General features: G+C 45.8%; 1 protein-coding gene and 1 long non-coding RNA gene across 5 annotated transcripts in view; one reads left to right on the forward strand and one right to left on the reverse strand.

The window, feature by feature from the left end:
* Positions 1–10,565, reverse strand: part of LOC140425014 (uncharacterized) — a 53,103-nt gene extending 42,538 nt beyond the window's left edge. Inside the window, exon 1 of the long non-coding RNA XR_011947743.1 lies at positions 10,498–10,565. This is a non-coding gene — a long non-coding RNA (uncharacterized lncRNA). The remainder of the gene's footprint in view (positions 1–10,497) is intronic.
* Positions 7,514–22,621, forward strand: part of LOC140425013 (E3 ubiquitin-protein ligase HECW1-like) — an 856,744-nt gene continuing 841,636 nt past the window's right edge. For 3 of the 4 annotated variants that reach the window (XM_072508780.1, XM_072508779.1, XM_072508783.1), the window contains exon 1: positions 7,514–7,676. Coding sequence is in view for 2 of the 4 variants with exons in the window: in XM_072508779.1 (XP_072364880.1) it covers positions 7,647–7,676 (30 nt within the window). In the remaining 2 variants the exon portion in view is untranslated. The remainder of the gene's footprint in view (positions 7,677–22,621) is intronic. The other variant, XM_072508781.1, reaches the window with a different exon arrangement.

The following is a 22,621-nucleotide window of genomic DNA, read 5'->3' on the forward strand; positions in this document are numbered from 1 at the left end:
GCCAGCACCGACTTCGCCGCCACCGTTACGTCGCTTCCAACGAAGCACCAAAGCACCGGACCGGCTGAACCTTTGACGGACTCCGGACCGTCAACATGGACTTTTCTTTCCCTACCACTGTATATAATTGCACTAATTGTATATAGTTTCACGTCACCCCCGCCGGACTAATTTTTAACAGGGGGTGAATGTGGTGAACCACTGTAATAGGAGATGTAAGGTAGGACCTGCACTACAGGTTCGCCGGTAGCTCCTGCCGGCTGGCTCCACCCACGGAGAACTGTATAAATATGCATGACCTCCAGTGCCCTGCCATTTCGCCAGCTGCAGCAGGAGGCCACGCATCTGACTGTAATAAAGCCGCAGTTGTACCCAACTTTAGTCGTTGTGCAATTGATCATGCATCACCCACGCAGACACAGGGAGAACGTGCAGACGTCACACAGACAGTGGCCCAAGCCAGGAATCGAACCTGGAACCCTGGAGCTGTGAAGCAACAGTACGAACCACTGTGCTAATTTTCAAATGAGAATCTTGTGCTCTTCACCACTACATCTGACTTGCATCACTGCACCAGCTCCCCAAGCTACATACAGTCAAATGGAGAGGCTAAAAGAGGGCCCCACTTTCTAAAAGCTCTCCTAAAAAAGAATGAGGACTTCCCCCCCCCCCCCCCCCCCAGCACTGCCCACGTACAGGTGCACCCTTTTTACAATATGGTCTGCGCCAATTTCAACTTCACACCAGGGTGGCTCACCAAGAAATACCGGTACATCCAAGCAAGAGCAAACTTTCGCCTACAACAAAAGCTATCGCACCAGACACTTGTCACAACGAAGAAAGGATGACCAGGTCTAGTTTAAAGACCTAGAGAGATAGAGAGAGAGAGAGGGTACTATCATCAGAAAGGCGATGATCAACCTCAGGTCTGCCTGGTTGACACCCCAGGGGGCACAGTGAGGAGAACCAGGACGAGTCTCCTCCTCACCTCCACCTGTTTTCACAGTACAGCTGCGAGACATCGAGGAAGATATCCAGATGCCAGAACAACCTCCACAGCAAGAGTTTACCATTGCCTCACCATCCAAGGGTCGGACGAAAGCTTCCACAAAGCATGGGGGCTATTCATCAGCCTGTTCCAAGATCTGTTCGAGGCCAATAGCGGATAGGAAGGTAGAGAGGCAGGGGGAGGGGGCCTAGTGAGGGCAGATAGGACCACACAGAGCAGATAGGAACAAAGGATGGTGGGGGGTAGCAAGGGAAGAACCCAGGGAAACATCGGGGGGGGGGGGCAGGGAAAGAGCAAGAAGGGGACCAGAGGGCCCCCACCCCCCAACAAAGCCATAGGGGCAACAGTAACAAAATTGTACATACAAACCTACTGTACAATGTACAGATGTAAAGTAAAATAAAAAAAGGACAGGGAGCTCTGGGGGGGGGGCGGGTAAGGGGATAGGGTCTTGGGGGTTATCTCCAATGTCTGGCTTTTGTAAATTGTATCTGGTCTACACAAACTTGTTTATTTTGTATTGTATAACATGAAAAACCTGAATAAAAACATTTTTAAAAAAGAATTTACCATTGCCTACTAAAAGCTTTCTGATTGACTGGCTGAGGTAGTTTACAAAGGGGAGATTTGGATTGTTTATTTATATAGCTCTGCAGTGATCCATTAACTCCGGTCAGCAGGTGTTTTCCTAACCAGTTTTTTTTTTATAAGGCTGCCTCAGTTCTCAAGCGCTTCCTGGGAAGAGCGGCTGTGGATGCAGCAATAGTTCTTTCCAGGAAGCACATGAGAACAAAGAACAGGTGCTCAGGACTTGCACCAATTTATTTCAGTGGGAATGTCAGCCTCGGGGGTGGGGGGGGGAGGATTAGGCTGGAGTGAATCGGGCATCCTGCCTGTCAAATAGATGTTAAACAGCTCTAACGAGCTATTTCTATGGTCCCACTGGATCGGGGTGGGAAGCTTGGCGGGAACGACAGGAAACCCGTTATGGTTAGCGGGGCAGGCCGGGAGACTCGTGAACGGTTTAATGCCCAGCACGAATCCAGGAGGAGGTGGCCCAGGCAGTCAGTGCTGCCAGCCTGGCCAGGCGGACCAGCACACAGTGCTGGATGAAGGTGAAAGGGCAGTTCGGGTGAGTCACCATCTTGGGTGCCATCTGGGGTCACCTCCAGAGAGGTGGCAGGTATCAGGACCAGAATGATGAGGCCGACTTGTATGACAGCTTACCCAGTGAGTGATCCATCACCGCTCACCATCTCTATAATCGACCCCACCCCCCCCCCCCCTACGCCCCCCAAAGGATATAATGGCCCTTGAGATGGATTGGCCACTACACATACAGGGATCACCTGGGTGGACAGTGGAATATGATGATAAAGGCAGGAGTCAGATTTTCTCAAACGATGAGACACACCAGAGCTCATCTCACAGCGAGTCGTCATCACCCTTTGTCCCCTGGCCAAGACCCGCTGATACTGCCTGCCCAGCGCCAACACCCTGCAGTGATGCTGGTAGGATCCTCGGAGGGGGGAGGGGAATGGGGGTGGTGTGAAGCGAGGAGGGACAGGGAAGGTGCAGTAAAGAGAGGAGGGAAAGGGAAGGTGCAGTAAAGAGAGGAGGGAAAGGGAAGGTGGAGTGAAGGGAGGAGGGAGAGGGAAGGATATGAGTGGCTATGGGGAAAGGGGCACCACTTGGAAGGGGAGGAGGCTGTAGGGAGTTAGGATAGGACAGCAGAGCTGCTGGTGACCAGGCCTCTTAGTTGGCAAATCTGGAGGTGATGAGGTTGTCACGTGTGCGGCGGCCTTGGAGCACACGTTGGGCGGCTTGCCCTCCATGCCTGGCTCTTCCTGGACATCCTCCTCATCCTCCTCGTCATATGAGGCCTGCCGTTCTTCCTCCTCATCCAGTATGTTCCTCCTTTGCTGCGCGATGTTGTGCAGGGTGCAGCAGGCCACCACGATGTTAGAGACCCCCCTGGGGCTATATTGGAGAGCCCCAGCAAAGTGGTCCAGGCATCAGAAGTGCATCTTTAGGACACTGATGCACCGCTCAATGACGGTCCTGGTTGCTGCATGGGCGTCGTTATAACAGTCTGGGGCCTCCGGACAGGCGTCATTAACCAAGACCCCAATGAGTAACCCTTGTCACCAAGAGCCAACATCTCACCTGAGGGGGTGTCTCGAAGATGCCAGGAACCAATGAGTACTCCAGAATATAAGCGTTGTGCACACTGCCTGGTGATCACACACCAACTGCACATTCAGGTAGTGGAAGCCCTTCTGATTGATGAAGGGTTACCCCTGATGAACCGATATTCGTGGGTGGACATGTGTGCCATCGATCACCCCCTGGACCGGGGCATGTCAGGGGTGGAGGCATCCTGGTGGGCTTGGTCCAGATTGAGGTTTATGTAGTCCACTGCCTGGGTGCATAGGGCATCCATCACACCATGGATGCACCTGTGTACGGATGTCTGTGAAATCCCAGACAGGTTGCCGCTCAGCCCCTGGAAAGACCCAGAGGCATCAAAGTTCACTTTGGCACACGCCGTCTGGCAGTTACTCGAAGGACAGATACTGAGGTATACATATGGCCTGATGCGGTGCCTTCTTAACACCTCCTCCGCGGTCTGTTGGACAGCCGGCACTGGAGCTTCACCGGCTGGCCAACTCACCGGCTGGCTAAGAGGTCCATCTCTTCTGGGGCAGGCTCCTCTTGTTCAGGGTCCTCACCAAGCAGCCCCTGCGCCTCCACCCGCGTGCATGCACAATGGCAGCAGCGGCCAGGTAGATAGCAGGCATTGTTGGCTGTCCTCTGAAATTCATTCTTTGCAGGTAAAATACATGTTGGCAAGATGAGTATTCCCTTGTCCATCCAGATCCAACAGGCTACATGGTGACCCTGAGTTGTACTTCAGATCCACCTTCCAGATGCCCCCACCAAACCCACCCTCACCCCTCAGCCATTTCCCCCGATATGTTGCCTGCCACACTGCACCCCTGCTCCCGCAGTGAGTGGCACCAAGGAGCCTCTATCCCGACCACTTCATCCCTGAACAGGGGTACCAGTGGCTGCTGCAGCCCATGTCAGCGATAGGCTCTGTGTCCCCTCTCCTGTCTCCCCAGTGGGGTCTACTGTGAGTATCCTCATTGGGTGGGCGTGTCAAAACATATGCTGCAGTAATGGCAGCCTGAGCCAGGCCACCTTGGTCTGGAGGAGGACACTCTGAATCCATAGGCCTGTCACCACATCACTCACCACTACAGCCCCCGGCCCAGGCAGCCACCCCCCAGCAAGCGCAACAATTTTGAAGACTCTTTAAAATTTCCTTATCTTCTCTCTCCCCTTCAGCAGCCACGGCCCCATCCCTAGTCCCCATTTGTAAATTCTTGCACTAATTCCTGCTTGCGTGCCTTCGGCCTGAGAGGAGCGGAGCATCATTTAAGGGTGGAGCATACTATGTCCAACCCGCTAATCAGATTTAAATGCATGCAAACGCTGAGAACCTCGTTTTCGCTGCCAGGAAATACCGGAGCATGGCACCTGAATTGGCACTGAGCACAAACCTACTCTCCACCAAGTATGATTTACATTTCCAGCTTCACAAAGGAGAGAATCCAGCACAGCCTCTTAAAAAGAACACTGCGGTTAGAAAAATATCTGCTCCTCCGAGGTAATGGATCCCTGCAGCACTATATAAATAAACAACCTTAATCCTTTGTTTGAAACTGCCTGGACTAGCCAATCAAATAGCTTGTAAAAAGCAATGGTCAATGAAATTGAATGTAAACATTGCAGTTCAAAGCTTTCAGCCTTCAAGGTATTCACACTGGCTTCTATACATTAAAGTGCATTGAAATTGAATGTTCAAAAACCATTTAATGTTACAGATCTTTCAACTTGATATGCTGGGAGACAAGTTAAACGGTTTAGGGCTACAAACGGGAAGATGTTGACTTGGTTATCAGAGAACTTTATTTTTGAGAAACTGACCGACAGTTTAAAGGGTTTAAAGGCTGCAGATTTGAAGAGCAGCCAAATGAACCCCATCCAGGAAAGGCCCCTTGGGAGGCTGTGTGTTTTCAAATGAACAGCTTTTTCCTTTATGTCTTATGGTGGAGGGCATGCGCCAGGGGACGATGTGCTCATGGCTATATTCTGTTATCCTGAGATCCTCTGTTCTTTCTAGTATCTTTTTATCTTATCATTATCAGTGTGATCAGAGACGATGACCGCATTGATTACAATCTGAATCAACCATATGAATCTTTGCTGGTCTTCTCTGTATAAATGTACAGAATGATGATCATTCTGTACTATGCATCCCACCCGTAAATGTCATTCAAATTAAGGTTAATTACCACGTTGCATGCTCCCGCTGGCTCTGGCAGGAACTTTGTCGGGGTCGACACTATGGGCTGGTAGACTTGCAAAAGGTTGCGCAACCCGTTTTCAGCCCAACACCCGATTCACCAAGCAATTGGGATACCCGTCGCTGGCGGGAGGGCCCAGAAAATCCCCCCTCCCCCTCTGGTGGTGGAGAACAGTAGTGATTTGCACCGGCCTCACACTGCGCAGGCAGGGGGCAGAATATCAGAAGCTAGAAGAATCAGCTTGAAACTGACCCAACATATCCATAGAATCCCTATAGTGCAGAAGGAGGCCATTCGACCCATTGGGTCGGCACCAACCCTCTGAAAGAGCACTGAACCTATGCCCACTACCCCGCCCTAGTGTCGCAACCCTACCTAACCTGCACATCTTTGGACTGTGGGAGGAAACCGGAGCACCCGGAGGAAACACGCAGGCATGGGGAGAAAGTGCAAAGTCCACACATGCAGTCACCCAAGGCCGGAATTGAACCCGAGTCCCTGGCGTTGTGAGGCTGCAGTGCTAACCACTGTGCCACCATTTCAATCAGTTAATTTGAATGCTGATTTAAATGTGCTAATCTGCTTCATGCCCTCGCTACGTGCGAACCAGATTACGTCTGCCGCAGGGGACGGGTGCATCGAGCGCTGACCATCGCCCGGCGAGAACCCCGTTTATGGTCTCTCCCGCTATTTTGTCGATATAATGGGATGTGCCTCCGGGCACAACGTGGCTGGAGAATCGTCACCATAATCTCAAGTGCAAAACATGATTGTTTGATTGGAATGGCTGCAAGTGGGAAGTTCATACCTTGAACCAATCAGAATATCCAGATATCATCTGGGCTAAAACCAGAAAGATAACTCCATGTCCCAGCAAAGCTGCTAAACTGACTCATATTGGTCATAGCAGATATCCCACATGATTATCGAAAAAAAGAGGAAATGCACCTTGTCTGTGAGATCTTTAGTTAACAAACCTTTCCACATAAAATATCAAATTGGAATAGTTTCTTGGCTTCTGAGCAGATCAGTCAGCCTGAGATGCACTTAATCTCGTGATCCAGAAATTGAGAGATTTTCTTAATTCCTATTACAAAGCTCGAGTGGTGAACCCTTCAGCTGTAATCATATCATGTAAGATGTGTATGTTAAATTTATTGGTATAAATGTTTTACTGCTTTTTGGTATAGTATCTAAGGAATGTAATTTTACAAAATGGATATTGTCATATTTATACCATAATTCGATCATGGAAAAATAACTTTGAAACAAAATACCTGTTTTGAATAAACTGAAATATGATTTTGAGAAAGAAAAAAATTGTATTTAGTTACCACAATAATATGAGACATAATTGTATAACTAAAACCCATTTTTAAAATAAGACTGGCTGCATTAGAACAAATAAAGCCAGTATCAAATATTTTCTGGCCGCTCCTGCTTCTTCTGCAGTTTCTGTGAAAGTGTTGCAATTTGGCAGCCACAATAGGGAATGCAGAGAGCTGCCTTGTCGAATGGACTTAACATTCTACACTGGCAACATGAGTTAGTACAAAAATCATGTAGGCCGGAGGTGTTTCTTCCTTATCAGGTCTAAGTACATTAAAAAAGGCATAAAACAACCTTTGCTTTGTGAAATTTAGATTATTGAATGACTAGATGTTTGAGTGTTTCTAGTTAAACATCCCATCTCTTGGTCATTTACTAATTGCATGCCTAAAATTTCTGTTGATTTGTTATTATCATTTTGAAAGCACAACCTGAGATTGCTGTGCTTTAGGGTATGCTGAATTGCGTCACTGCTTATATTTGATAATCACACTAATGTAACATCTCTGAAAATGATGCTTTCTACTCTTTAACCCAGAGCTAAACTCAAAGCTGCAAGTGTAAGCGCAGAAAACATCAAGCTTGTAAAGGGACAGTCCCTTGGGACAGGGAGGTGCAGCTGCAGAATTGACAACGCTTTGCTGAGCCCTTTGCTAGATGTGTGTGGTAGTAGTGTGTCTGTGTGTACGTGGGGAGGATGAGGATAAAAAGAGGGTGGGTTAATAGCCAAGTAACAGGGAGATTGATGCTGGTTGGCTACAGCTGTCTGGTGCCCAGAGTGAGGCAGAGGGTGGAACGGAAATGAAGTGTGCAGCATCTCACTGTAGCAACTGTTGTTTGTGCTGGGATATGGTGAGCCAGTGATTGGCTTACGGACTGTTACTACAAACCTAATCATGAGGGGTTTGCACTTGATTTAGCCAGCTCGGTGAAGTATGATTCCTGCCCAGACCATTATTGTACAGGTAAAGTACTGTGATTCTCTTTGTTGCTAAGCAAATAGTGTACCCTTGATGTGATCTTTGTTTAAAATTATAATGAAAAACTGATTTTACTGTCTTCTTGTGTGCTGCAGCATCAGGTAATGCATCAGTGTTGACATAATGTATTGGCGAGCTATATCCATTTAAGCCATGACTAAACAGAATGAGGTGGCTATCTGTTCGCATCTTAGGTAAAGGGCCATCTGAGCAGTTGTGTTCCAGTAGTCCTGTGATTGATATGTGATCTATTTTGTACTGTATTAATTAGAAAAGTACAGCACCACTTACAAGAAATAAATGGATACTCTAGCCTTGAATGCTATGTGTATAATGCAGAGATGGAAAGTATTCATACAAAGAGATACCCTAGAGGTAGAATGATAATAGGAATGCTGTGTTTTCCTTTGCCAGTGAGGTATGACCTGCATAAATAACGTGATGACTGAAAATAACACTGGCGGTTTATGTTGCGGCAGGTTATCAAACCTATCGTGTCTATTTTTCCAGACTCAACGGCTGATTGCAGAGGAAAATAAGGCACATTTAAGGTTTTATTCAATGTCTTTCCACATGACAATACCAGAAAATTAATGGCAGCACTTAAGTAAGGTAGATGTTTTAGTTAAAGGGAATTGCATTTACTGTAAGTTTTCTGAATGCTACCCTTCAGGGTTGATGTAATGTTTTTTTTTCCTGCAGTACTCAGCAGATTTGGGCACTGACAGTAGTGTGCATCCAGTGATGAGGAGGCTACCAACCCTTTTGTTGTGTGCCACTGCCTTTAATTAACAGGGTTATGAATCTGTGAATAGAACCCTAGCTTGAATAGGACTTTGATTAGCAGGGACTCTCATGTGATATGAAAAATGTCACAGAGCAGGTGTTCAGAGACGCTTCTTAGCTGAAAATCGAACTGCATTTACTATAATCATTCATTTTAGTAAGATTTCTGTTATAGGCGCTAATGCTAAATAGCAAGCTATTACAGATTTAAATAATACATTTCACACGGTCCAGTTATTTGATGAATGTGGCATTTTAAAGAGAATGCAGTGTTGCATTTCATGAGAGAAGATGTATGCGCCTGCATCCATTGAAATTATTACTGCAGGATTATGTGGGATACACAAATTGGCTGGGATTCAAGAATAGAATTCAACAGACTAAATGATAACCAAGGAGGTAGTCCAGAAACTCAAAATCTGTAGCTAACTCTTCTCTGCCATCTGACGGTCCCCATTGGAATGCCTTGGACTCAATTTTGTTCTTAAGAGCATTGTTTGTGTCATGAAGATGAAGATAGTTGCCAGGGTTCATTTTTAGCCCAAGTTGGAAGAGATTAATGAAAACATTCTTGCCACGTGCAGACCTTATAATTGACAAGAGTGAAGATTGCAGAAAGAATATTTCAACTCAAAAAGAATATCGTACACCTTAAATTTAGAAGAACGTGTGGCACATGTTCTTTGCACAATAATAACAGCAATAAATATTGTGAAGGACATCAGTCAACTTTTACTATCCTACTTCCCTTTAAGATCACAATTTCAAGAACATAAAAAAATACTGATGTTTGTGCATCAGGAATGTGGCCTTTGAAGCTTTTTATTCCTTGCAAGATGATTATTAAAAACTGCAGCAAGGTTTTTGTACAGTATATAGGAAATGGAATAATCACCAGTGCTTCATGTTTTTAAACCATCTGTTTACCATCTGCTTGTATTTTGTCTGCCATTGTCAAAAGTGGTCCCTCTGTCTAATCTTCATAGTGTAAAATATGTTGGATGCTGCTGGATTTTTAAAAAAACTGCAGTGTTTTGCAGGCCAGTGTGAAGACAGGAAATAATAGTTCTCACATTATTTAGGAAAGAGCATACTGCCTGCGTCAAAGAACAGTTATAACCCTATTGTATTAAAGTGGCCAGACAACACATTCTGAATACCCTACATTGAGTTGGTAGACAATCTGTGTATTGAGATTAATTAATATCAGATGGGAAAATCAATCATAAATATATGTTGGAAAAGCAAAGAAAATTATGTGAGTCTCTATCCTGTTATTGGTTAAATGTCGAGTATTAGTCCCTGTAGAAGGACTGAAGGGAAATGTAGATAAATATGAGGGAGAAACAAATAAAATATGCTGATAGGATTAGCTGAAGAGTGAGGATTAGCTGAAGAGTGGTGAGGAGAAGCTTGTGCTGATTGGTCAGTTTGTGTGCTGTACATTTCATGTAATTTTTAAGCAATTAAGGTTTAAACTGTCATGTTTCCTTTTGCATTTAAAGCACATCAGCTAGCTACTTTCAGCATTATTTAGAGTGAATTAAATGATTGCAATTATGAGCATTTAAACTCTTTTAGAATGTATTTAATCCATTCTATTATGTATATTCTGAATTATTATGAATTATCTGTGGATAAAATGAAAAACTGCAGTATTTTCTTCATATTCACCTTAATAAACATCTGACAAATTAAGATGGCACTTTAAGTGTTCACATTCTTTTTCGTTATTTATCCCTTATATGGAAAGAAATCTTGGATTAATACTATGCTGTCTCTTCAAATAATTATTTAATCAAAGCAGAGAATTCCCAAATGGCAGACCTAATATATGCTGGTTCCATCATAACTAAGATACAAGTGGGCCATGTGCTCACAAGTTATACTCTTTTTATTCATTTTTTTGAAGCAAGATTGGGTAAAAGAAAAAAAATGATCCCAACACCCACCTTCCCACATTGCACCTAGCCAAGAGCCAGCTCACAGATATTCAGATTTTATCACTGGCAGTACTTACCTGGCCCACCAGGAGGCATATGTCAGTAGCTGCTTCAGTTCCATCTCCACAAACCAGTACAGAAAATGATGACAAAGCTTGTTCTCTGGAGGAAATCCTAGTGAAAATGTCCCTCTTGGCTAAGATTCAAATTTTTGAAATTATTAGCTGAGTGTGCAACATTTTGATGCTCTGGCTAATAAATTGCCCCTTTATCTTGTCAGAGTACAGCTAAATTCACAAGACATAATTCAGTGAATACTATGGAATAAATGTGTAAGAATGAAAATCTACCTGTTAAGTGTGGTACAGCAAACTAAACTGAGAGTGAAGGACTAAAAGATCTCCTGTGCTATTGCTACTGGCGTTCACAGCATACTGGTGTTTAAGGACATCTATTTAAGGGCATTGCTCTAAATCAGTGTTCTCCAATATGCAAGATATTGGACAACACTGTCTTGAATAAATTAGCCAGTAATTTCCTGCAAATTTCAGGGTTGAAAAAATATATAGATGAGGAAATAAGGTGCGCAACTAAAGTGTGATACAAGATGAATATGCAATGGACACCAGGTAAAATGTCCTTAGCCTGGATGTAACAAAGAGTCATATATCTGCTGATAGCAAACATATGCAATTGGCAAGGAAAGTTATAGTGAACATCTTCTCACTTGAAAAACAACTTTGTAAGAGTGTTCCTGAAGCCACTCGATTATTAATTATTAATTTATACTTCATTTTAATTGACTGACATAAAATGACCTCCTGATAAATTAGTGGGTAAATAAACCCCATGGTATAATGCTAAACCATAAAGAGCAGATGGCCCCATGATTAAATCTTTACTGGTGCTGAATTACTTGATTAAAGCCAGGGCACATTTGAGGTGTCGGAACTGGACTCTGAGTGAGTAAGGAAGCAAAACCCCCTCATCACTCTCCAGTCAGTTGCGTTGGAACATGCATATCTGTGCAAATCTCAGATAGCAACAGGATTAGAATTGGTTGTGATCAACAATCAACACATGCTGTCTCCTGCGAAGCATTTCAAGATGCTTCATTGTGTTAAGAGCACTATATAAATGACAGTTGTTGTTGCCTGATGCTGGACAACTGATGGTGTATAGATAACAATCTACTGGATTTTGTGAAGGAAAGATGTCCACAGATGCAATGACATCTTTATCTTGAATTTACTGAAAAATGGATGATTACAACGTGTTCAAAATAGCCAAAGCTTTGAAAGGGTTTGGGTTGCAGAAATTGTGCATTCTGGTTGCTAGGATAATCAGAAGAAAGGGAAGGTGCTTTTCCAAGTGTTTTAGTTGACACGTCTTTGATGCCCATAAGCACAATAATGGTAGGGATGTTATTTTAAAGAACTAGAGAAGTTCAACAGTTTGCAGAATTCTTAATACCATAAGACATAGAGCAGAATTCGGCCATTCGGCCCATTGAGTCTGCTCTTCCATTCAATCATGGTTGAGATATTTCTCATTCCCATTCTCCTGCCTTCTCCCCATAACACCTGACTCCCTTTTAATCAAGAACCTATCTACCTCTGTCTTAAAAACGCTCAGTGAATTGGCCTCCACAGCTTTCTGCGGCAATGAGTTTCACAGATTCGCCACCCTCTGGCTGAAGAAATTCCTCCTCATCTCAGTTTTAGAGGATTGTCCCTTTAGTCTGAGGTTGTGCCCTCGGGTTCTAGTTTCTCCCACTAGTGGAAACATCCTGTCCACGTCCACTCTATCCAGGCCCCTCAGTATTCTGCAAGTTTCAATGAGATTCCCCCTCATCCTTCTCAACTCCATCGAGTTCAGAATATCAAGATCTCCCACTGAAAGAAACACTGGAAAAGAGGTGTTGCTTGTAAAGACATAAATGTGCTACCGCCACACCGAATGCCAACAAATGCTCTGGTATTATATAGTACTGTACATGGAGTTGAATAAAGGAAATCCCTTGCTTGGTGACAAAGAAAACATTTTGGAAGATAATCAGAAGGTGAATCTGAAATAACTGGACTCCTGGAAAGTCAGGGCCAATGACGTAGAAGTGCAACCCATGCCGTGGTTAGATGATTTAAAGAAAGCAGAATTGTTGAGATCAAAAAGAAGCAAAGGCTCTGAGGAACCAGTTGGAGGACTGGGTGCCAAGTTCTTGCTATGATGTTAATTGGAAGAAGTTCACTAGCAGTGGCCAGTAGCACTTTACATCAGGTAGGTTAGCAGGTCAGTCAGATATTTACATTTTTTTGAATCTGCTCCATGTGCACTTTTTCCCAGGTGTATTGTGGAATAACTGGCATGGTACAGTTGGGAAAATTTAAAAGAATGTTGCTGCTTCAAGGTCAGTGGCAGCAGAGGGGAGTGAGAGTTCAGCTTTTAGAAGACATCATGCAATCAGGACCATGGCAAGATAAGACTGCCCAGTAGTACCATGGGCGGGGTTCTCTCAACTCGGGGCCGGGCCGGAGAATCGCCTGGACAGGTGCGAATCGTGCCACGCCGACCCAACACCGGTCCGCCGATTCTCCAGAGAGCGGAGAATCGGCGCCATTGGCACCGGCACGGTGGGCGCGGCGCCAGTAGAGCGCACCCCCCCCCCCCCGGCCATTCCCGGCCCAGGATGGGCCGAGCGGCCACGTAAAAAAAGCCGAGTCCCACCAGCGCCGTTCACTCCTGCTCTTACCCGGTGGGACCTCGGTGTAGATGCATCCGGGGGCGACCTGGTGGGGGAAGAGGGGGCTCCGACTCCGGGGAGGGCCTCCTCTGTGGCCTGGCCCGCGATCGGGCTGGGGGCCACTTTTGTTCCGTGCCGTTCCCTGTAGCCCTACGCCATGTTGCGTTGGGCCGGCGCAGAGAAGGGGGACACCGCGCATGTGCGGCAACCATGCCAGTCCCACTGCACATGCGCAGACCCTCGGCGCCCATCTGACGCCGGGATCAGCAGCTGGAGCGGCGGGGACGCTCCAGTGGAGTGCTGGCCCCTTGTAGGGGTCAGAATTGCTGCTCCTGAGGGCATGTTGACGCCGTCGAGAAATGTGACGGCGTTTACGACGGCGTCAACATAGCCTCAGGATCAGAGAATCCCGCCCCATATATCAGGTAGATGACCAAAGTCTGCACTGCATGCATGAAAACAGTGGGTGGATTATTTGCCAGTGGGTTTTTCCACTCCCACGGAAGCCAATGGACGTTTGAATGGCTCGCTGCATTTTCCGGCCCCACCGCCTCTGTGACAGGCCATAATATTCAGCCCAGTGTTGCATTTACAGCTCAACTACGCTAACTGAACAGCTTGTTCATTGTATCTAAAGGTGCATCTTGTCAACTTTTCTAAGCTCATATTTTCCAAGGCCTACAACTGGAAGGAACAGGCATGGAAATTTCCTGCTATGATATGAAGGCACTTTCAGCTTTCTCTTTTTTAGCTAGAAGTGTGGCTGGGGGCCACAGTGGTTAGCACTGCTGCCTCACAGCACAAGACACCCGGTTTGATTCCGGCCTTGGGTGACTGAGTGGAGTTTGCACATTCTCTCCGTGTCTGCGTGGGTTTCCTCTGGGTGCTCCAGTTTCCTCCCACAATCCAAAGTTGTGCAGGCTAGGTGGATTGGCCATGATAAATGTGTGGGGCTACGGGGTTAGGGCGTGGAAGTGGGTCTAGGTAGAGTGCTTTTTCAGAGGATTGGTGCAGACTCGATGGGTTGAATGGCCTCCTTCTGCACTGTAGGGGTTCTATGATGGAGGCTATAGAGTTTAAATGATCAACACCAATTCAATTTTACGGTCTGTCGACTGGAGACGTTTAAAATAATCGATTGTGATAGTAAAAATAGAAAATAGAATTAAATGAACTGTTTGTGTGATAAATAATTTTGGTCTATGAACCTGCATAGAACATCAGGTCCAGTAGCTTTGACATCAAACACCTTACAGCACTAATTGGAGCATGCTGGCAGCATCATGTCCAGTTTCGATCCCAAAGATATGGCAACCTTGTGAAAATTCCAAAAAGACTGGTACACAGGAACTGTGTTGCTGAATAATTGAATTGTGAACAGAAGCATTGAAAATGATGGAAGAAAACAGAATCTGTGTTTAATAAAATAACAAAGCAAATCAGTGGAGAGGATGCGAAGGGTCTGCATTAAATTCGAGCTCACATTTATAAACCGAGGCCCTCCAAATATTCTGTGCAAAGCTCGTCAAAGTTCCTTTTCCAGTTACTTTAACAAAAATATGAAGCTGTTTATTTGTGAATGCACCTGTTGAAATAGCAGTCTAAGGAATTAATACAAGTATTTCATCTAATAGAAGCAACATAAGTGAAATCTGTCATTTTGTTGACTGGATTGTGAGTTTCCATAGTAACAAGGCAACATTATTATTGAAACATTGGATCAATAGCTAATAATTATATCCCTTCACTGCTACATTTTGTTACACAGTGATATTTACATGGTGATTACTAATAAGGGTCAGTAGTTGATTGATTTTTGTCTATGGCAGGAATGAAGTGGTGATATGGTCAATGTTTTGAGAAATGTTTGAGAGCTTTATGCAGACTTCTGTGGAGCTGGAGATGGTGGATATGGTTTTCAATTATTACCCTGTCCTGCATGTAATTCTTGTGAATTGAAAAAAAATTTTTAAGTACCCAATTATTATTTTTTCCCAATTTAGCGTGGCCAATCCACCTAACCTGCACATCTTTGGGTTGTGGGGGTGAAACCCACGCAGACACGGGGAGAATGTGCAAACTCTACATGGAATTCTTGTGAATTTTGATAAGGGTTTCTTGAAATGACTCATTTGATAGATAATGGGCAATTAAGTAATATAATTTATATTGATTTTCAGAAGACATTCAATAAGATATCTTCCAAGAGGCTTATTACAAATATGGTATAATAAAAATGTGGCATCCTAGATAGAAATTTGGTTGACAAACTGCAAACAAAGATGTAGAATAATTGGATGTTGTTTGGAAGGAGAAGGGGTGGAAGTAGAATCATAGAATAATAGAATTTATAGTGCAGAAGGCCGCCATTTGACCCATCGAGTCTGCACCAGCCTTTGGAAAGAGCACCCTACTTAAGCCCACACCTCCACCCTATCCCCATAACCCAGTACCCCACCTAACCTTTTTGGACACTAAGGCAATTTAGCATGGCCAATCCACCTAACCTGCACATCTTTGGACTGTGGGAGGAAACCGGGGCACCCGGAGGAAACCCACGCAGCCAAGGGGAGAACTTGGGTCCCGGGATTCTAACATTTGATTAGGACACATATCAAGAGGTTTGGCAAGCAGTGAGGAGGAATGTGAAGAACATCCAGAATGGTCAGACAAGTGACAAATGCAGTTTAATGAGAATTAGTATGAGATAAAAGATCTCAACAGAAAGATCATGAAAGAAATAGAACATACTCTCAATGGAAAGACCCTTAAACATGTGCAAGAAGAGAGAAAATTAAGGATTGAAATATATATTTCTTTGTAAGTATGAGTGAACTTTGTTAAAGTCAATAACCAGTCAGGGGGCACTCTGGGACCTGAGTGGACTGGAAAACTAACAGATTTAAAGACAAATGAGATTTAAATATTGGGAAATAAATGGCAGAAGTACTGAGAAGGAGAATTAATGAATTAATTAAAATGTGCAAACACAGTGTGACATCAGGTACAGAAATGGAAACAAAGTGAGGGAAAGAAAGATTGGATTAAGAAAGCAAAATGAGCCAGAAATGAAAAGTAAGGGGAGAACTTTTCAAACCCCCCCCCCCCCCCGTCCTCAATGGCATGTTTTTCTGCAACAGAGGCAGCTCATAATTGGCCGCTGGAGTGATCATCAGTCTCGCCGATGTCTACATCGTTTTGTGTGGCTCGCCCCTCCTGCTGCTGGGAAACCCGCCGCAGGGCGGTCCCTTTAAACCACTGGCAGGAAGTGGTGGATATTCGTGCCCCAAGATTTACTTTTCGACATTTATAGAACCTCCCTGAAAATTTCAAAATCTCAAGCAATGAAACTCCACACTTGAAACAGCTAATTTCAGTGCCAGAGAGGTTAGTTGTCAGTAATTAATAAGGGCCATATTGTTAAAAGTGTATTTGCTGGAGGGGCTGGTTTAGCACATAGGCTAAATCGCTGGCTTTTAAAGCAGACCAAGCAGGCCAGCAGCACGGTTCAATTCCCGTACCAGCCTCCCCGAACAGGCGCCGGAATGTGGCGACTAGGGGCTTTTCACAGTAACTTCATTGAAGCCTACTTGTGACAATAAGTGATTTTCATTTCATTTTCATTTTCATTTCATTTAATCTTTTTATTAGTGTCACAAGTAGGCTTACATTAACACTGCAATGAAGTTACTGTGAAAGTCCCCTAATCGCCACATTCTGGCGCCTGTTCGGGTACAGTGAGGGAAAATTCAGAATGTCCAATTCACCGAACAAGCATGTCTTTCGGGACTTGCGGGAGGAATCCAGAGCACCCGGAGGAGACCCACACAGACACTGGGAACGTGCAGACTCTGCACAGACAGTGACCCAAGCTGGGAATCGAACCTGGGACCCCGGCACTGTGAAGCAGCAGTGCTACCGTGATTGAACCTCAATATCTGCAGTAGGTTATATTTCTAGCTACTGGGCAAATGCAGTAATTTTATGATATTTAATGCATGTTCAAAGTAAAAGAGTCAACAAAATGCCATTCCCACAAAGCTAATGGTGGAGCAGCACAACTAGGTCATCAACTTTTGAATAGACTAATTTAACTGTGAATCTGCTGCTTATCCGAAGTTGCTGTACCATTTATGCATAAGTCATGGCGAGTGTCATTAGCTGTCTTGACTGCATATTTTGGGCTAATATTGAGAAATGTATTCCAGCAGTGAGGGGGCAGTCAGAATAAAACAAAAATAGATGCAATGTTGCATGAAACACAATACAGGTAATACTCTCAATAATTACTTCCTCCAAGTGTTCATGAGGGAGAAAGGGAGGCAGCATACCTACCCCAAACAGAGATAATTTGAACACAATTAATAACCTGAATATTAATGAGATGGAAATTCTAAACCAGCTAATTGGGTTCAAAATAAATATTTCATCAGGGATGGATGCTATTTATACCAGAGTGCTGTGATCATTGTGAGGGAGTCAATGGACATTGGAAGCACCAGTAGATTGGAAACTGGCTAATGTGGTGTCCTTATTTAAAAGGAGGTCAAAATAAACATAGGTAAAAATATTCATTAGTCTTACTTCAGTTGTATGTAAAATAATGGAATCAATTACCAAGAGTAGATTTGACGATTATCTTTGAATAATAACTTAGTAAGCAGGACTGAGACAGGGAAGATGCTGTCTGACCTGCATTGCCATTATTGAAGAAGATTTTTAGATAGGCGAGTGTGAGTGAAATACATTAGAATCGTTTAAGAAATATTTGGAATCTACAGTAAGTGAAATTTAAGGGCCGGGATTCTCCGAAATCCCAGCCAAGTGTTGGCGCCGACGTCAATGGGCCTCCAGGACCAGTCATTCTCCCCTTCCTCGGGGCTAGCACGGCACCGGTGTGCTGTACGCTGCTCCAGTGCCAAGAGCCGGCCCTACACGGCTGCCGCGGGTCTGCACATGCGTGCCACGGCCGGCGTGGGTCCACGCATGCGCGCTGTCTCCGTGCCGGCTTACGGGCATCATGGCGGAACCCTACAGGGGCCCGCGTGGAAGAACATAGCCTTCCCCCCCGGAATGTGCACGCCCGCCGATCGGTTGTCCCAATCGCGGGCCTGGCCAACGTGGAGGCCCACCCCGGAGTTGGTTACCCCCCGCCCCCCCACCAGGACGGCCCCCGAAGCCAGAACACCGAGGTCCTGCCGGGTAGGGCCATATGTGAATGACGCCAGCGGGACTCGGCGGGCACTCGGCCATCGAGCGCAGAGAATCGCCGCGGGGACCGCTTTCAACGGCCCCTGACTGGCGCCATGGCGACCGTGCCAGCGTGATCGGAGAATTGACGGCCCGGCGTCGGAGCGGCCCGGCGGGTTTCACACATCCCCCCCCCCCCCGGCGATTCTCCGACCCGGTGCGGGCTTGGAGAAACCCGCCCAAGGTGTTTCTGGATGGATCAACCAAGGACCTTTCCCAACCCTACATATATTGGTTCTGGATTTCCACATCGTTTGTCCTAATCTCCAATCTTAATTGATTAGGAGATATTAGAATCTCCAGGTAAAGGCACGACTGGTAATTTCTAGTTATTTACATGGGCCAAAATTTCATGCTCCCCTACCAACAGATATATTGGGGGGGGAGGGTATGAAATTGAAGGAACAGTTTCCAGCCTGCCCCAACCTCCCAGCGATCTTATGGTGGGCGGGCAAGTCCTGGGGCAGGCTGCCTGTTCTTGCCCATTTAGACCCTTGAGCACCATTTCCTGTCCAGCCTCAATTTTAAGACAGGCAGGTGTATTTACCTTGTGCGGGGGAAGCCCGAAAATGAACGTGCTCAGATATCGGGTGGAAAGTGGGAGGTCGCCTTCATCAAAAGCCCCCTTCTGATTTCAAGCGCCTCCCCCTTAAGGTTCACTGGCTTCTCCCCCCTCCCCTGGCCTCCCCTTCTCCCCTGGCCTCCCCCTCCCTCCCCCAACTACCCTAGGCACTTTCCTCGCCCCCCCCCCCCCTCCCCTTGCCTTTCCCCCCTCCTCAGCCTCATCCTCCACCCTCCTCTGGCGCTCCCCCAAAAGTCCAAATGTCCACTTTCCACCCTCAGAAACCTTCCCCACCACGAGATCCCCCAAAGCTTAACTTGCAGTCCAATCCCGGGACTTAGACTTTGGCATGTTGAAGCTATTCCTTTTCTGGCCACTGCAGTGACTAACTAGGCAGCTCTCTAAAGCAAGACTTCCTCTGAAGTGAGGGGCAGAAGTCTTGCCTACAGCCAATCAAGGCTCATTCAAGTTCAGTCAGAGTCAATGAGGATAATTCCCCGCCACTCTGCCGATGGCAGGAAGCAACAACCTGCCATCTGAAATATTCAGGCCATTATTTCTCTGGGGTTTCTATCGCTTTTAAGATAAAGTTATTGCAGCCGATTTGAGCAAGGGGAGTTGAAATTCAAGACCACTTTGACATTATTGCCACTTCTACACGTGCTACTATACAATTATCTGACTATAATCGGTGTCAACCATTGCTCAGTGGAGCCTTCTCACCTCCAAATCAAAGGTTTTTAGGTTCAAGTCACACTCCAGAAACTGAGCACACAAATTATGCTGCTACACCAGGGAGTTGAGAGAGTGCAACATTGTTCAAAGTTGACTGAGACTTAATCTGATCTCTCAAATGGATGTTAAAAGATTGACTTGCAAAATTTTGGAGCATTCTCTGCATTTTTCTGGTGAAATTTTATTTCTCATTCAACTTAAATTAAACATATTATCTGCCCATTATCATACTTTTGTTTGTGGGATCCTGCTTGTATTGTCTGCTATATTTTCTACTTTACTGTAGTGACAATACTTCTAAAGTATAATAATGGCTGTAACACACTTTTAAATGTCCTGAAGAAATGGTAAAATATCATGCAAGTCTTTTTTTATTATTGGGAAACCCGAGAAACCTGAGAGCTCTGATTCTAGTAGTTGAAATGTAATTGTATTGAAAGCATTGGAAGAAGCTTCTATTGTCTCGATATACGTTACAAAAAGATATACAACGGCCTGAATGTTCAGGAAGATGAAGATCCTCTCTGTCATTCTGAAAATGGTAGCGGATGCCCAGATCCAGAAATCCCGCTTCTCAACACAGTACCTACCATGTTCATGAGGGCAAGGATTGGGGGTGGGTTCTAAGTTGCAGATTCATGGTTCACATGTTTGTTGACAAAAGCCTAATGGTTGTCATTACAGGATTAGTGCCCTATGACTGGTTTCACAACCTTTCATTATCACAATGTTAGTTCAGTTTGATTGATAACTCAAAATGGTTATAGTGGGCGGCAATGAACTAAATGGGAACAAAGTCCCATAGCGAGTGCGTTTAGCTGCGTGTGCCCGGCGCTCGCAGCGCCGAGAAACACAAGGCTATAAAATGGAACTCGGGTTTGATAAGGGGCCTCAACAGAGAACACGTGGGTGAGGCCGCACATAGCCCCACTCACCATAATACCTCAATCACGCCATGGCGTCCCGATCTGCAAAGCCCCCAAAGCAACGCCCGACCCCCCCCAGCCCCAACGCACTATGGGAGTGTCCCTGGACCCCCTGCACCTACCTAACACCCAGGCAGGGAACCCCTGGCCTGATTGTACCTGTGCAAAAAATGCCAGCTTGGCACCTTGGCAGTGCTAACCTGTCAGTGCCCTGCACCTAGCAGTGCCACCTGGGCACTTTGGCAGTGCCAGGCAGGCACCCAGGTGGCACTGCCAAGGTACCAGGCTGGCACTGCCAGGGTGCCCAGGTGACACCATAAGTACCAGGGTACCACCCTGCCCAAAGGGCATGCACCTGGGAGACGCCCTCATGAGAGCCATTCTGACTGGTCCCCATTTGTCTTGACTGTACATTTCCATCAGAGTTACACATTCCCTTGACTTTCTTCCATTCATTTGGAATGACATTACCCACATATCCCTCTTTACGTTACAATTCTTTCTTAAATATTTACATTGTCATGTTTCTTTTATACATTGGAGTGTTAATGACCCAGACCGAGGGGGGTTTACACTGCTACCCGCCCCTCAGTGTACATTTGCTGGTAAGACCTTACACAGTGGTCTTTCCCCATTGCGCCTTGGCGGCAGCTGCCACAAGCTTGAGTGTGACCAGTAGTGAACAGCGCTCGACCAAGGTCTCCGAAGTGAGGGAGATTGATCCTACACCTCTGGCACTCAGGAATCTGCACATTAAAGTGAGGCTAGCTGTCTCACTCTAATATGCAGATTTGCTATAAAGTGATCCTGTCGACAACGGGCAGGATTCATATTGCAACATTTTGCGAGATTGTGTTATTGCGCCATTGTGGGCTGCATTTCGGGCGCAGCGTGGCCGTCCGATTGTGCCCAATGTCTTCAAAGTGGGACTATGAGTTCCAATAATGTTTTCATAATTTCATAAGGAAGTTACCTGAAGTTTTTATTTTATCAATGAGAGTGTTTGTTTTATGAAATCGTGAATTCATCAATAAACACTGAAGAACTTTATTTCTTCTCAGAAAAGGTCCTGAGGTCTGCCCTTGGCGGATACTGGATGAGTTGACAGGGTAGGTGTAAGGGCAAAGGCTGATGGAGAGCAATGGGTTCGTACATTTGGGCAGTAAGTTGGCATAGGGGCTATAAAGGGCCATGGGAGTGGATAGAGGGAGTTGGCTTGAAATGGAGTATATGAGGGGCAATGATGAATGGACAGAGGGGCATCGGGTAGAATGGAAGTTATGAGGGGCTATGTGTTGGCAGAGGGCCACAGTTTGACATGAAGGGTATGAAGGGCATGGGGGGGCAGGAGGAGGTATGATTTGAGTTAGCATGGAAGGGGCATGGGCAATGGGGGAAAAGCGAGGTGATGTGAGGGGTGATGGCTGGAGGCGCTTTTCTAGCTTTATTTTCATTGCGTGAATAAAGTATCCAGGTACTGAGGCGGGCTCCCCTTCCAGCCTGATTTGGCACCTGGCAGCCTCCTCGAGGGTCTCCCCCGATGACTACCATAAAAACCGTCTCGTTGGAATGAAAATCCAAAGTTCTGGGGAACTTTCTCCTGGGTCATGTTTGTGGAGCTGCGAATTGACCTGACTTTGTGCTCCTGAGCCGGGAGTGTAAATTCAGGCCAAAGCACCCATATAGAATTCATACAGTGCAGAAGGAGGCCATTCAGCCCATCGAATCTGCACTGACCCTCCGAAAGAGCATCCTGCTGAGGCCCATTCCCCCGCCCTATCCCTGTAACCCTGTGCATTGATCATGCCCAATCTGCCGAGGAATTCTTTGTAAACCTGGGTACCACACAGGCATTCTATTCCATGCCATGCCACACATAAGCGGCACTGCCTCCCTGCCACCATCCAGAGTGACACTGCGGCTTTAACTTTAGTTTCAGTAGAATCCCACATCCCCCTGACACCAGTCCCGCCTGCCATCCCCGGTCC

Source organism: Scyliorhinus torazame, chromosome 6 (genome assembly GCF_047496885.1).
Source record: "Scyliorhinus torazame isolate Kashiwa2021f chromosome 6, sScyTor2.1, whole genome shotgun sequence".
NCBI classification, from domain to species: Eukaryota; Metazoa; Chordata; class Chondrichthyes; order Carcharhiniformes; family Scyliorhinidae; genus Scyliorhinus; species Scyliorhinus torazame.